Source organism: Sebastes umbrosus, chromosome 5, assembly GCF_015220745.1.
Source record: "Sebastes umbrosus isolate fSebUmb1 chromosome 5, fSebUmb1.pri, whole genome shotgun sequence".
Classification (NCBI taxonomy): domain Eukaryota; kingdom Metazoa; phylum Chordata; class Actinopteri; order Perciformes; family Sebastidae; genus Sebastes; species Sebastes umbrosus.
Genome location: NC_051273.1, coordinates 34,513,407 through 34,529,402, shown reverse-complemented (window position 1 = coordinate 34,529,402; position 15,996 = coordinate 34,513,407). Strand labels below are relative to the sequence as shown.

The following is a 15,996-nucleotide window of genomic DNA, read 5'->3' as shown; positions in this document are numbered from 1 at the left end:
AAAGCAAAATAGAAAAAAAGGCAAAGGTACAAGACTGTGTACGTAATTATTTTAAAGTATATAATATGCAGGAATTTTCTACAAACAATGAATAGGCTGATACAAAAATAATCCCTCTCAATCATCACTTATGACCCCCTAGGAGTGTCTGTTTCTGCAGAGACCCTGCAGCCCTCTGCCTGGATTTTCTCTTCTGCTTATTTGTTCTGGACATTTCTGGGTGTCAGCAAACAGCCTTTGGGCCTCACATGGGGGTGTAACACCCAGCCCATAACAGCAGGCAGGGTGTGCAGCCCGTTCTGGTTGTCAAATACAGGCACTTTGTCATGCCCCTCGACGTCTGAAACCAAGGCCCAAGTCCCCCTTGAGCTCTGGAGGTAGCAGCTGGTACGCTGGTATATATACAGTATATATAGGAAGAGTATGATCCTGTGGTCCACTACTGATGATGTGTCCTTTAGTTCAGATGCAATTCAAATACTGAAAGAAAATTCTAAAATCAGACTCAAATCCAGAGAACTACGACCCCAAAATGAGTCAAAAAATAATCTAAAAATGTTCTACTGAACTTCTCCTCATAGACTCCTCGGGATAAAACACAGAGCTGCAGTTATCCTTTAGCCCTGTAGGGGGACCCATTGCGCTACTGACTCTATTTTATTTTTTATTATCTAGTTTAAAGTAGTTGGTATGTACATTTATATAGAGATTTGTAAATACAGTGTTTTTCATACTTAACTTTGTTTTTGTTTTTTTACTTTTTATTTTAAACACAAACAAACATACAAACCACAATACAATGATACAATAACGTTACAAGACTGGTCCATAAGAGAAAGAAGAAAGAAAAATAATAAATACATTTAAAAAAAAAGATAAAGCATAAATAAAATTGAGGCAGTGCACTTATATAGAAGAAAGTATGGTGAAATTAAATGATGAAAGAAGTCAATAATTGTGTATGTGGATCTGATTCATGCCTAATGTCCCAGATTCAAACATTTGTCCACAGTTATTATCCATTTAAATCCAGATTATATTGAACTCCCAGAGACTCCAGTGGGTTCTTCCATTTCTGCAGGAAAAGACGAGTCCTTCCATCGATACAATGTCTTATTTTTTCCAGTCACAACCTCGGATATCAGAGATTTCCAGATGGAAATAGAAGGAGGGTCGTCCCTGACCCACTTCACCATAATGGCCTTCCTCGCCAGCGTTAGAAGCGATTGAACCACTTCCTCATATTGTTTCAGAGTCAGGGACACAGAAGTGGGTTCCCTGACGCCTGTTGACCTGTTGCCGCACTAATGTCAGCGCAGATTGCCTTCCAGAAAAACTGAATTTTGTTGCATTCCCACAAGCAATGCAGCCTAGTACCTACCTATGAGTTTTACATTTTAAACAATATGGTGATATTTCAGCCTTATACTTACTATAAATGTACAGTGATATATAAATATTATGTAGGATATTAAATTGTAACTGTTTATATCTATTACAGATTGAAATTCTGGAAGGCAACTGCAAGATCTTATCCCACACATCATTATCCATCACACATTTGAGCAATGTACACCAAGTTCAAACTTAATATTTCTGAATAAAACTTAGATATAAAGTGCTTTCGACCTTTTTGGTCCATAAAAAACATCTCTAGCATATGAGAGTTGTTTGAAAATTCCAGCGAGTTGGCTTTCTTATACACATAATGTCTAACTTGGGTCTTTTTGTTCGAGTGATGCACGTTTTTTTTAATGTAAATTGCTGCTCTAACACCGTAATTTCCCCTTTTGGGGATCAATAAAGTCAATCAATCAATCTATCTATCCATCTTACCAAATCTGATCCTACCTTAACCCTGACCTTAACCTGGGAAAGAGAACCTTGAAGTCAAAAGTCAGAAGTTAAAAATCTGTACAACTGTACAATAAGACACTAAAACAGCGGTCTCCAACAAGTAGCTCGCGAGCTACCAGAAGCCCGCTACCCGTTTCTGAGTGGCTCGCCAAAGGTTCAAAGAATATGTACATAAATGTGATAACGCAAAGTCACTTTGTAAACCTGTTTAAATTTCGATCCGCCCCCTTCTGCCACAAAATGATTATTTGCCAATCGGCTGTCAATTAAACGAGTTACGCTGCAGTGATGCCGTAACATTAGGCGATATTAGCAGACTAGCAAGCACCAGATTTGACAATGACCGCAGAAAATTGCCAGGCCAATAAAAGGCAAAAAATACACTATTTTCACGAATGTGAATGACAAATGTCTCATTTACGTTACGAGCGTGTCAGTCGGTAAAAGATGTAACGCCGAGCATCACTTCACCAAAGTCCACGGCAACTTTTCATGGGACTTTCCGGCTGTTAGCAATCTATAAACAGAGAAGTAAAGGAGCTGAAAATAACGGTAACAGTCTCTGTTTATCAAACTGACGAAGAAGGCCAACGAAGCAACAGAGACTTCGTTTAAAGCGGCGCACATCCTAACAAAAACACAAAAAGCCCTTTGCCTATGGCGGGATTGTAAAGAACCATAAAAGTAAGACAGACATTATGTCTGCTATTGGCGATGTACAACTTGGTGCGATGAGTAGCTCTAGGCCGCTTTCTTTTTGTCAAATTGGCTCTCAGAGGAAAAAAGGTCAGAGACCCCTGCACTAAAACAATGCAGTGTGGGTAATACAGGTATGGAGAGTTGCGGACGACGTGCGTCGGCCAGTGCCTTGACTTTGGCTCCCCAGTTCAACTGCCCAGTCGACGGACAAGGTGGGGGGAGTCATCGAGATATCTTTCAATAACCTAACCCCTAACCCTAACCCTGGACGGCGACGCCCTACAAATTAGTGAAAAGGGAAGCTCCGTTATGGATCAGGGTCGTGTTGGGAGGTGGCTGCTTCAGCTCAGAGTCATGGACTGTGCGTTGATTCTGACGCCATACCTCGTCTTCAATGCCTATATTGACGCACTGCTGCATTTCTTGGCACGTGAACACCACCTGTAGCTCAGTGAAACAGTGTGAAACCAGTGGTACATGTGCGTGTGCATGTGCATCCTCGTGCATGTGCACAAGAACAAACCAAACTGAGACCCACAAAAAAAAACATTGTTCCAAAGGGCACATTGCCACGACCAGCACTGCCTCATCTTTACACCACTGCCCCGTTCACATGTTCAACTTCAGTTACCTGAATTTACAAGATCAAGCCATGTTGCTGAGTGAACTGATTTATTTGGCCATTGACTTACAAATAAATACCTGATAGATAAAACACAAACATTTTAAAATTTGTAACTGTTTTCTCAGTCTCCATCTTCGTCCTCTTCGTCTGTGTCCTCCAGCTCTTCCTGGGCAGCTTCCTGCTCCTCTAAAGCTTCTTTCAACATCTGCTCCTCCTCCAGTGACGGGTCCAGGGCCTCTGTGATTTCTGGTCCGCTGGGATATTCATTCTGTGGTGGCGGGGGGACGGGTGGGCTGTACCCTTCCCCTGTACACTTCAGACCCCATCCGACATATATGTTCTCAAACTTCCTAAATTAAGAGACAGCACACGGTTGTTTGTGAACTGCAACATCTGGATACTGTCAGATATCAAACATAGGAAGTCAGAGTATTCACTTACTTTCCACAAGCGTATGCGCATGCCCCTGGCCAGAGGTTAGAACGCTGCACAGCTACTGCGTGCTGAGAGGTCAGAATGGAGGACACTTTGGGGGTCCAGGGAGGAGTGTTGAATATTTCTGAGACACAAATATTAAGTATTAAGTACTAGCTGCCTTTAAAGACATAGGTTTGGTTTTAGAAGTGGAGACACAATGATATGAAGTCATCAAATTAGTCAACCAAAAAAAATAGACATTCATAACAATATAGCAAATGATGCATTATGGCGAAATTGGTTATCAGGCCTTTCCTGTTATTGTGATTCCTTAAAGGTCCCATATCGTGCTCATTTCCAGGTTCATACTTGTATTTTGTGTTTCTACTAGAACATGTTTAAATGCTGTAATGTTAAAAAACAACACATTATTTTCCTCATACTGTCTGCCTGAATATACCTGTATTCACCCTCTATCAGAAACGCTCCGTTTTAGTGCATTGCAACGGAACTGCGTTGCTAGGCAACAGTTTGGGTCCATGTTTACTTCCTGTCAGCTGATGTTATTTACATACACTGCAATAGGAAATAAACTGGGACACATTAAGAAGGTTTACGTTTAAAACTGTGTAATGGTCTAAATATTGTATATTTGTGACATCACAAATGGACAGAAATCCTGACGGCTTGTTTGAAACGCACAATTTCTGAATACGGCCTGTGCGTATTTCTCCGTATATTGAACATTTCAATACTTTCACAGTATTTATAAAGCACTTAAACCTGTTTTATACTATAACGGACATGACAATCTCACTTTTTACAATATAGGACCTTTAAAAATGGACCCTTAGGGCAGCATTTACAATGAAAAAAGGATAGGGGCCAAAATGGAGCCTTGAGAGTTTGCAGCCGTTGAACCGGCACAGAGCCGGCATCCATCGAGGCCAGCCAGGGAACGTTGGTCGCAGAATCTGAGACCATCCGCGATTGGGACACCGGGACAGCAAGATTAGGGGACCACATATAGGAAATATGCTTTGCTTGGGTAGCAGCTACAGAGGCAAAGCTCTCAATTAGCTGATCCTTATTCCGAAGCTCAGGCGGCGGATGTCCACCAATTCAGTCCAACAGGCTAGCGCAGTGGTTACCAAACTGGGGGGTGGGAACCCCAGAGTTAAAAAAAAAAGGGGAGGCGCGGCCAAGCTAAACATTAATGATGCTTGTTTCTTCATTTTGGGGGGGCGGGGTTATGTTGTTGCATAAAACAACACTATCGCTAAACTTAAAACCAAGATAAACGTAATCCCACGATCTGTAAAAGAGGGGCATTAAAACCAGGTTTTTGCAGACGTGTGGTCTCGCTCTTCTGTGAGTGCAGCATAATACGAGTACTTAAAACAGCTTTAAAATGCACGTCCGATGCCTAAAATCCATTTTCCAGTTAAAAGATGTGGTTAAAGTGACTAAAATCTAAAAGAGTAACATAAAGATATGGCCTAAATCTGGAGAAAAACAGGAGAAAAAAGTGTGAGATTTTGGATTAAGTGAAGGCAACAAGTCACCCGATCCCAAGTGGAAAATGAAATCAGTGGTTACGTTTTGAACCCATTACTGGTTTGGCAGAAAAATGTGAAAAGACAAAGACTGACCTGTATCTTGGGAGAGGGGGGTAAGCAGAGGGGGTCCAACTTCTGGCTCAGGCTCATCCAGTTCCTCTTCCTTCTCCTCAGCTTCTCCTTCCTCATTAGAGTCTTCTCCTGGTTTCACAGCCACGTTCACCCAAGTACAGCGGCCCTAAAGCAGTCCATATTACACATTAAATAAGCGCATCCATCAGCTGAGAAGATGGTCCATGATGCACCTGCTTCGATCAGGCTCAGTACCTGCGTCAGGATGTTCTGAACATGATGCACCCAGGTGGACAAAGACATCACCATCTCGGCAACAGGAATGCCCTCGAAGTCAGGATTCACTTCGTAGCTGTCTCGGGGTGCCTCGTCTTCCTCGTCGCCTTCCTCCTCCCCAGCCTGGAAGAAGCCCTGGGGGCTGACCTGTGTGCCGGCAGAGATCCGAGCGATCTGTGCTCTCAGGTAGTTGGTTTCATTCCCGGGGAAAGGCGGGTAGCTGACGATCGGGGTGTCCAGCCTCCCGGTGAAGAATTTACGTATGTGGCGAGCAGCTGTGATCTGTTCAGGACTGACTGAAGGGAGCTTAACCCAAGGAAGACCGGGCTCTTTGCACACATAATAAACAAACTTGTTAGCACCGGTTCCTAGGAACTCCTTCGGCACCGCTGGTAGGGGTCTATAAGTCGACTTAGGAAGCGGATCCGTCTGAAAGCAAAGCCACCACAAAAACCAGAAAAAAACGACTCACAAACAATTCATTTCACACCGAGGATTCAACCAGGGTTGATTGTGTGTCTGAAAGGGTTAACCCGCGTTAACTGACTAAGCATCGCGACCCGGGTCGAGATGTGGGTCGGACCAGGGTCGATTTTGATGTGAATGGCACGCACCAGGGTAGCTAAAAAATGGGGCGGGATAAATCTATTTGGTTGCAAATTGGGGGGGGGGCAGAGTCGTGACGCAATTGTCACAAGTCGCCGTAGCTCATAAACAAACGGTGCAAGCAGGAATGTTTTCAGACACACGGACTCAAAGACAACACACATATATGACGAGACACAGAGGGAGGTGCTGGCCGTCCGTGGTGAGGAAGAAAAAAGCGCTGTGTTAATAATAAGCCGACCACCTCACGGTACCGCCAGCTGTGAGCACATCTGTTTTAAAAGCGTGTTTGCACATCTGCTATTTGTAACGTTACCATTTTAAACTTTTTTAATTTTTCAAATAAACCTTCAAAAAGATCCATCTGTCGCCTGTTCCATCTGTTATAAAGTAACAAACTCAGTCCCTGTTCATTATGTTATTGAGCAATTAGCAAACTACATGAAATATTAACTAATTTCATCACATTTAGACAAGTTCACAGTTGCCACATGCCCAGAAGAAAAAACTAAAGGTCCCATATCCTGCTCATTTTCAGGTTCTTACTTGTATTTTCGGTTTCTACTAGAACATGTTTACATACTTTAATGTTTAAAACATTTTTTTATTTTCCTCGTACAGTCTGCCGGAATATACCTGTATTCACCCTCTGTCATTTCATTTCACTTCTTGGCATTTCAATGGAATTGCAACAGAATTGCATTGCTAGGCAACAGCTTGGGTCCATGTTTACGTCCTGTCAGCTGATGTCATTCACATCCACTGCAACAGGAAATAAACTGGGACACATTTAGAATGTTTACGTTTAAAACTTTGAAATGGTCTAAATATTGTAGATTTGTGACATCACAAATGGACAGAAATCCTGACGGCTTGTTTCAAAAGCTCAGTTTCTGAATACGGGCTGTGTGTGTTTCTCTGTGGATTAAGCATTTCGATACTTTCACAGTATTTATATAGAACTTAAACCTGCTTTATAATATAAAAGCCATGAAAATGTCCCTTTTTACAATATGGGACCTTTAAGTAGCCCTACTATGTGAAGCAAATCTTTGCTGGGATGGTGGCATGAGTGAAATTTACATTTCAGTCTTCATAAGATTCTGTAATCCGTTTGTAAATGTAGCCTATAATATCATATTAGATAGCACAATGCTGTCTAATATATGATAAATGGGTGCTGTAGATAGACAGAGGAAAAAAGGTTAATGTTGATGAATAGATGCTGTAAATCTGTATGTTGTCTGTATGTGTTTGCATACATTACAGCTCCATGCATACAACATAGTTAAACATTTTATAAAGCTAAAAATGCTGTGTGCACTATATTTACACTGTATCCCAAAAACATGTATCAATCTGTTACATTTCACGTTTTTGCACACATTGATGATGTCACTATCACCCTCTCTCTCTGTAGTCCTCAAGAGGTGTAAGAAATTGTGCGTTTGAAACAAGCCGTTAGGATTTCTGTCCATTTGTGATGTCACAAATCTACAATATTTAGACCATTACACTGTTTTAAATGTAAACATTCTAAATGTGTCCCATTTTATTTCCTGTTGCAGTGGATGTAAATAACATCAGCTGACAGGAAGTAAACATGGACCCAAACTGTTGCCTAGCAATGCAATTCTGTTGCAGTTCCGTTGCAATTCCATTGAAATGAGCTAAAACACACAGCGTTTCAGACAGAGGGTAAATATAGGTATATTCAGGAAGACAATATCAGGAAAATAAAGTTTTTTTTTTTTTACATTACAGCATGTAAACATGTTCTAGTAGAAACACAAAATACAAGTATGAACCTGAAAATGAGCATGGTATGGGACCTTTAAGAACATTATCATGGTCTTGGAGTCCACTACAATTGACATTCATAAAAGGGCTATTATTTCAAAAGACAAATCATTTAACGGCTTTCAGAACTAAATATATCATTCCTGACTTAATGGTTAATTAACAAGAAAATATATGATTATCATAGTGAAAAATACAATAGATAAACAATATTTGATTTACCTCTCCTATTTCCATGAAATGTGCTTCGGTCTCAAGAGGATCTGAAGATTCCTGCCACAATTTGAGAAAGAATGAAGATTATCTGGTACATTGATATGAGGGGTGGAAGTAACAAAAATTAATTGATAAAAATGGAGGTCATGAAGATACATGGGAATAGAAAAATGGAGCAATGAAAATGGATGGCGAAATGAAAAATGGAGTGATAAATTATCAAGTGATTTGATTCATTTAAAGCTGATTTGACTAAAACGGTTATGATATGATGAAAACAGAGCCATCTTTCATAATTTTCCTGTCTTACATTCATCATTCATCATTCACAACACAAAACTGATATGTATCATTTAAGGAAAGTGGCCTCAAGGGTGGAAGTAACAAAAAATAATAATAAAAAGAAAAAAAAGGAAGTGATGAAGATGTATGTGAATTGAAAAATAGAGTGATATATTTTCAATTGATTTGATGAACTTGATTGACATTTTATTTGAAACACTGTTGCGGTTCGCTGAGCGGGTGTGCTCTTTTTTTTATTTTTGATAGGGTAGAAGTAACTTAAATGACGTGCTGTAAACGATAAATGTCAGCTGGGTGTTGTGAATGATGAACGGTCGACAGTTTATCAGAGCAACAGGGTTTCAAATAAAATGTCAATCAAGTTCATCAAATCAGTTGAAAATGTATCACTCTATTTTCACATACATTTTCATCACTTCCATTATTAATTCAGACGCATTTTCATCACTTTCCTTTTCTTCAATTATTTTTTGTTACTTCCACCCTATGAGGCCACTTAAATGGCAATTTTGTGTTGTGAATGATGAATGTAAGACCGGAAAAATCATGAAACATGGCTCTGTTTTCATCATATCACAAACGTTTTACTAAAATCAGCTTTAACCCTCTAGGGTCTAAGCCATTTTTTTGCTCTTTTTTTTCTGCCTGGTCTCCTTTTGTAAAAATGTCCTCTAGAATCTCAACACTATAATGCATAATCATGACATACACATATTTTTTTTCAGGACAAACTGGGCTATCAGATTATGTAGGCTGCAGTGATGTCACATGACTGTATAAATCATTAAAATGACCGTAAAGACAAGAGAAAAAACAAAACGGAAATTGAATCTCACAGACATGTATTCAAATTACACAGAGAACAATAAGGAGCAAGGTTTTGGGCTTTTGAAAAATGTTCTTCCACGTCCTGGGAATCAGGGGGAAAAAAAAGATCATTCTAACCAACACTCATCAAAAGATGTTTACATTTTTTACAGAGAAGTCCTGGCGTTTTTCTGTCCAATTTTCTACAAAAAAGATAGCTCACAGACTACTTTCATTGTTGGATTTATTACTTTTATGAAGTCTCTGAAAAAACACTGTTGTTCCAAGCTGGATTACAAACCGTCTGAAAGGAATTAACTGCATTAGAAAGCTACAGTGGTGACGAAGCAGCTGCAAGTTAAAGTAAGTCTCTACACCGCAGCGTTCTAGAGATATTCTAAAAATAGTAACTAGAGTAATTTGCTGTCGTATATGACAGCGTCAACCTCAGGGGGTTAAATTAATCAAATCACTTGATAATTTATCACTCCATTTTTCATTTCACATCCATTTTTACAGCTACATTTTTCAATTCACATGGATCTTCATGGCCTCCATTTTTATCAGTTCATTTTTGTTATTTCCACCTCTAATACATTGATTGAGAACTTTCCACTTCCTCACCTCATCCTCTTGATTCTCTGTCTCTCTCTCGTCTTCCTCAGCTTCAGCAACGATATAGCTGCTCTCTGTTCCCAGAATTTTGCCCCACATTCTGCAGCGCAGCAGCCCCTGGGCCTCGACGAGCTGCTTCAGTGCAAGGAGGATCCTCTGCATCTCCTCTCGGCCCAGACCCACTCCCGCCTGCTCCATGTAGAAGCAAATCTCACTCACATTAGGGAGAGGTGTTTCCATCTGATGAAGACCAATAAATGGTGTTAAATTATGCAAATTCAACTCCCTATACTAGATAAATAATACTCACAAAATATTGGTTTCATATGTTTTCAGGTAATAAGGAATGTAGGCAACATTATAATGGTTCATTTTCCATTTGTGGCAAGTTTTAAAGGATTCTGGTACACATGTGACATACATATATATATATATATATATGTATAAATATATATATTTTTTTTAAAGCAATATTGTCAGTAGGGGAATTTCAATATCACCCAACCCTAGCTGTCAATGTACTTAAAGCTCACAAAGTCATGCTATAGTGCTATTGACGTTTATAAGACATTAATTCCATTTCAGAAACTGAAGACGAACAAAAGAATCACATGTGGTTTGGGGGGTTTGTCGCTACATATAAGTCCCAGGGACTCTATATGTCATGATCTGTTCTTATAAGCAGCCACACAAGAATCTTGCCTAAATAAAATGCAGTCTAAAAATGTCAATTTTGACCTAAATCGGGACCTATCTCTTCAAAGAACAAGTAAACAAGATGATGAATCTGACCAGACATTCTATGACAGCTGTCAGTACTTTTTCACTAAGGTTTTTACATGCTGTTGAAAGAACAGTGATACGTATCCCGGCTTCATTGCATATCTAAAAAAACATTCAGTTTTCAATCAAATGTTAAACCCTGAAATCACCAAGACAAATGTACAGTGTAGGTGTACGTTGCCAATACCAGTTCCTCCTCCTGGTCAGCCTCTTCTGGCCGAGCAAACAGCAAGCGTTGCCGCTGAGCCAGCAGCTCGGCAGCTGTAGTCTGTGGAAGGTCTCTCAGGGTGCTCTGCTTGTCTTTAAATAAACCCCGCTTCAAATCAAGGCTCATATCTTCAATCACATCCACCACATTCTGTGGACGTTCATCCATCACCTTTATCAGCACCGAGGTGAGGTGGTCATAGCTGGAACATTAGAGAAAGACATCAGTGAAGGCTTCCTGAGCGGCATTTTAGAGAATGACCACCCAGAAATGTTATTCACATGTATCTAAGCACATACCTACAGTCTTAGAAATAAAGGTGCTATCTAGAACCATTTAGGGTTCTTTGGCTTGTCCCCATAGGAGAACCATTTTCGGTTCCTGGTAGAACCTTTTATAAAGGTTCCAAAGTTATGAAACTTTGTACATGTATCAGAAGTGGTGAAAAATTATATATTTTATGGGTCTTACGCATGCGTGCTCCGCTGTTGCCTGGCATGGACAGCGGTGCCGGCAGCGTGTGGAGACCACCGGTACAATAACCTTTTATTTAGATGTTAATAAAATGTACCAGAATTCACGAATATGTAGGATATTACTACTGACATTCCTGTAATATAATGTCACAACTTCTGCTGTATTAGCCGTGTGCTTACTACGTGTTTATTTGCATATAGAGCGGGGGATATAGATCGGATCACAGGTGGTCACTGGAGACGCATGTGGAGATGCATTCTAATACCAGGTGTGAACAGACGTACTTAAAACTGTCCACTTATGTTCGGATCACTCAGGACGCATGTTAATGCCAGGTCTGAACAGGGCCTCTGTTGCTCTTTTCATGTGCTCTCAAATGTAGGCATTTTCAAGAGTATGTAAACATTATATATCAACTTCTTCTGCTACTACTGCTGCAAAAACTGTTGCTACTACTATGACTACAACTGCTGCTGCTGCTACTAATCGTGAAAAATAATCTTGTAAGCAATATTGTTTTACCGCTTAGTTTTTCATTTTATATACGAAAGTAGAGATAAGCAGCCAATTAGTGTAGTAATAATAGTAATAATAATAATAATTGTATATAGCACTTGTCAAACTGAAGTGCAAAGTGCTTTCCAGATTGAATAATGCACAGAATAAAAAAATTAAATCCCATATAAACTCCCCTATATGATGTATAAAAATTAGGAACATGAGAGCACATCAAGCAGCACTGAGCCCCCATACATAACATAGAGGTGATGAGAGAGAGAGAGAGAGACAGAGACGGGGGCTGTATTCGAAACCGCATACTGCATACTACTCAGGAGCGCAGTATGCAGTATACAGTACATACTGCATACTGCGTTCCTGAGTAGTATGCAGTATGTGACAGTTAAAGTATTTGTATGCTAGACGAGGCTTAAGCCTTAAAACCAGCTCTTAAAGCACAGGACAAAAAAACAAACTTGTACCACTATTACAATATTATCAAAAAATACAACTTTGATTTTGTTGTTTATGTTATGCTTGTTTACTTTATAAGATACTGCAGGTTTAAACTATTTATTCTTACAGCTCATAAAGAAGTCCGACAAACAGGATCATCAACGAGGAGAGATGGGAAATATAAAACATTCATCCACAACATTTACTTTACTCAAACTGCTTTTTCAGTTACAGCAACAAAAAAAAAGTGGACTGATCTCCCTCCAGATATTAGAGAAATGTTAAAAAAGTGTCATGTTGTCTCAGCAGGAACCTCTGCCCCGTCAGAAGCTGCTCTTTCCCTCGCCACTCTGCTGCTCTGCAGCCGCTCTGTGAGCGTCACTGGCCGGCTCTCCAGCGAGCTGCGCCCGCGGGCGATTGTGGAGCTTTTTAACTCGAAAAAAGGCAAATAAACACAGGTTCCTGTTAATTTATAATGGACATCTGTGTTGTGATATTTAAACAAACTATCTGTCAACAAGGAAATAAAAGCCTCTGGTCTACGAGACCGGAGTGAGCTCCAGCAGCTCATAGCGGTCTCTGAGCGTGACTACCCGGCTTGCTGGCAGCGACCCGGGCAGGCGCTCGCTGGCTGTCACGGTATTCTGTGGAGCTTCTAAACTCCGACAACGGTGGAACAAATGTTCGATTCGCCATCTAACTTCGTAAAACTGCCGATATTAATAATCTACACAGTTGATTTCTCGCCTCAAAAACTTTCAGAAGTGAATTTAGTGTTGAAATGGCTACAAAAAACGTAAAAAACAGCAGCTGTTGGCTGCTGTTTTTTACCTGTAGCCTGTATTGTTCCGGCGCTTTGCATTGTGGGATACAGTAGGCGAGATAGACTGGTCTGATGCATACTGGAGAATTTTTCCAAATCAGTACGTCATCCGGGTATTTCTGGCATACTGGAGATTTTGCTTTTGTTCGCATACTGCATACTACATACTACATTTTGGCCAAATCAGTACGTACTACTAGTATAGTATGCGGTTTCGAATACGGCCAGAGAGAGAGACAGAGAGACGGTAGCGTAGAGTAACGGTACCGTAATATCTTGAGTGGACGCGCAACAACCCCACAGAGAAAGCTAGCTAGCTCGACCCTGCAGTGAGCTAGGCTAACAACATAACAGCTAACACTACATATCATCCACACGTTCCTCACAGGTTCAGGTTGCTCTCCGTGCTGTTTTTCATCATGAAAGCCTTGAACGAGGCAGCTGACTGCAGTCTCTGCTCGCTGTTCTCCTGCTTTCCATCCATCGCTCTTCACCTCAGTTTCAGATACAGACAGACTAACGGGAGCTACAAGACCGTCAACGCAGTTCAAAACTTCTAGCTAGCTAGCATTCACAATGCATTAACGGTGCCGCGGGGAGTTAAACACCGGTTGCTATGGTTACTGTAACATAGTGGTTGCTAGGTTCGCGAGAGCACTACCGGTAGAAAACCGGAAGTTGGTATCTATAACTAAAGAACTTCAGTATTCTTTAACTGGTAACAATAGATGCACCTTTTGCAGTGGTGAAGGGGAAACTATTGAACATGTTTCCGTAGATTGTTTTCATGGTTTAATTTACAGAAGAATCTCTCAAAACATTTCGAAAAATATATCATACAAAGATTGAGATATTACTCATTGTCAACAATCACAGTTTTTTTTTTATAATTTACATAATTAATTTGAGTATTATCCTAGCAAAATATTACATACATAAAATGATATGGCTTAAAAGAATACCCTCCTTTTTATTTAAAAAAAATACTGGTTTTAAAACATATTTGACTATGATTGATAACTTAAAACTCAAAAATTATAAATTGACTAAAACTATTAAATTGTTTAGACATTTCAAATATATTCCAATTGTTTAGCAGCCCCCGAATGTTTTTTATTTTGTTTTGTTTTGATTAATCTTTTCCTTTCCTTACAGTTTATTTGGTGTATCGTTTATAATTTATTTTTATATAATTTTTATACCATAAAATATTTTTGCAGAATTGTAATGAAAAATCTGAACATGCAATTATATTGTATTGAACTTGTGAAATAAAGCATTAAAAAAAACAAAAAACACTTCAATATTCTTTGTCTATGCATTCATTATCCGTCATGATCTACACGTTGTTTCTTTTGTTATTGATAATAATAATAATAATAATAATAATAATAATAATAATAATAATATAAGCTGTTCTTACTGAAAGGATTACCTTGCCCACATCAACTTTTTACAAGTTGAAATCAGAGCTTCTCTTGGGATTTTGAAAAACGGCAAATATACTGGGAAAAATAAGTTCGGAAACTTGTGTTTGGTGGATTATTTCTTTGTTGTTACAATGCTAATTGGCATTGTATTTTACATCGTTGGAAAGCCTGTTTATTTACCTTCACAATGATGTCCAACTTGTAAGAATCATGCATTTGTGGGACGAGCAGCACAGCTGATTATGTGGGTCCTGTGGAAACATCTGCATTCTGTTATGTTTCTGCACCTGTTTATTCAGTTATTTTCTTTTAAAGGTTCCATGTTGTAAAAAGGGACATTTTCATGGCTTTTATATTATAAAGCAGGTTTAAGTTCTATATAAATACTGTGAAAGTATCGAAACGTTTAATCCACAGAGAAACACACACACAGCCCGTATTCAGTAACTGAGCTTTTGAAACAAGACGTTAGGATTTCTGTCCATTTGTGATGTCACAAATCTACAATATTTAGACCATTACAAAGTTTCAAACGTAAACATACTAAATGTGTCCCAGTTTATTTCCTGTTGCAGTGTATGTGAATAACATCAGCCGACAGGAAGTAAACATGGACTCGAGCTGTTGCCTAGAAACGCAATTCTGTTGCAATTCCATTGAAATGTACTAAAACGGAGCATTTCAGACAGAGGGTGAATACAGGTATATTCAAGCAGACAGCACGAGGAAAATAAAGATTTTTTTAAACATTAAAGTATATAAACATGTTCTAGTAGAAACCCAAAATACAAGTATGAACCTGAAAATGAGCACTATATGGGACCTTTAATGTGTTTCCTGTCTCTAAGTACAGTATATATTAAGAGACCTGTGACAGGCGAGACTTCAGAGACCAGGTCCAAAGCACACTGGAGCGCACGGATTTAAGCCAGTCAACGCGTTTAACCTCCTTTCTTCACTCACTGTGACAACAAAAGCATCAATTTGCAGATGAACACACAAATTGACACCAAATTGCTGCTCAGAGAACTTGAGCTATAGGACTGAAGAGAAAAAAAAGGCTTGACCATAAAATTAATGTATATAGCATCATTTTAATTTGACATACAGTTCACATTTGGATACAAGATGCAAATCAAAGCCTGTGTTCTACAGTAACCAAGCAACCAGAGGAGCATGAGAGATTGAGGTTTTACTACAGTTTTAGTCCATCTAGCACTGTCTCATGTCCATTTTATCACACTGTATGATCACATAGAGCTCACACACACAGGCGCAGTCTGAGTTGGTTCAGGGGGGGCTCACTGAACCCACCTAGTGGTCATTGTCGAAAATGCATAAAGGGCTTTAAATTGTATCAATATTATTTTATAATAACACAGAACTAATAATTTATGTAATGATAAATAATATCAAGTGTATAGTGTCTTCTTATTGACATAATCCGTTAAATATGAACTTCTTGTTGC

The 15,996-nt window shown here is 39.4% G+C and overlaps 1 protein-coding gene across 1 annotated transcript; it reads right to left on the bottom strand.

Moving 5' to 3' along the window:
• Positions 1–3,211: 3,211 nt before the first annotated feature.
• rsph4a (radial spoke head component 4A) lies at positions 3,212–13,720 on the bottom strand. Its single transcript, XM_037769037.1, has 8 exons — positions 13,484–13,720; positions 10,823–11,045; positions 9,862–10,092; positions 8,134–8,184; positions 5,485–5,934; positions 5,251–5,395; positions 3,623–3,740; positions 3,212–3,531 (listed from the first exon to the last, which is right to left on the bottom strand). The coding sequence occupies exons 1-8, from the start codon at positions 13,579–13,581 to the stop codon at positions 3,303–3,305; spliced, it is 1,545 nt and encodes a 514-aa protein (XP_037624965.1). The 5' UTR covers positions 13,582–13,720; the 3' UTR covers positions 3,212–3,302.
• Positions 13,721–15,996: the final 2,276 nt, after the last annotated feature.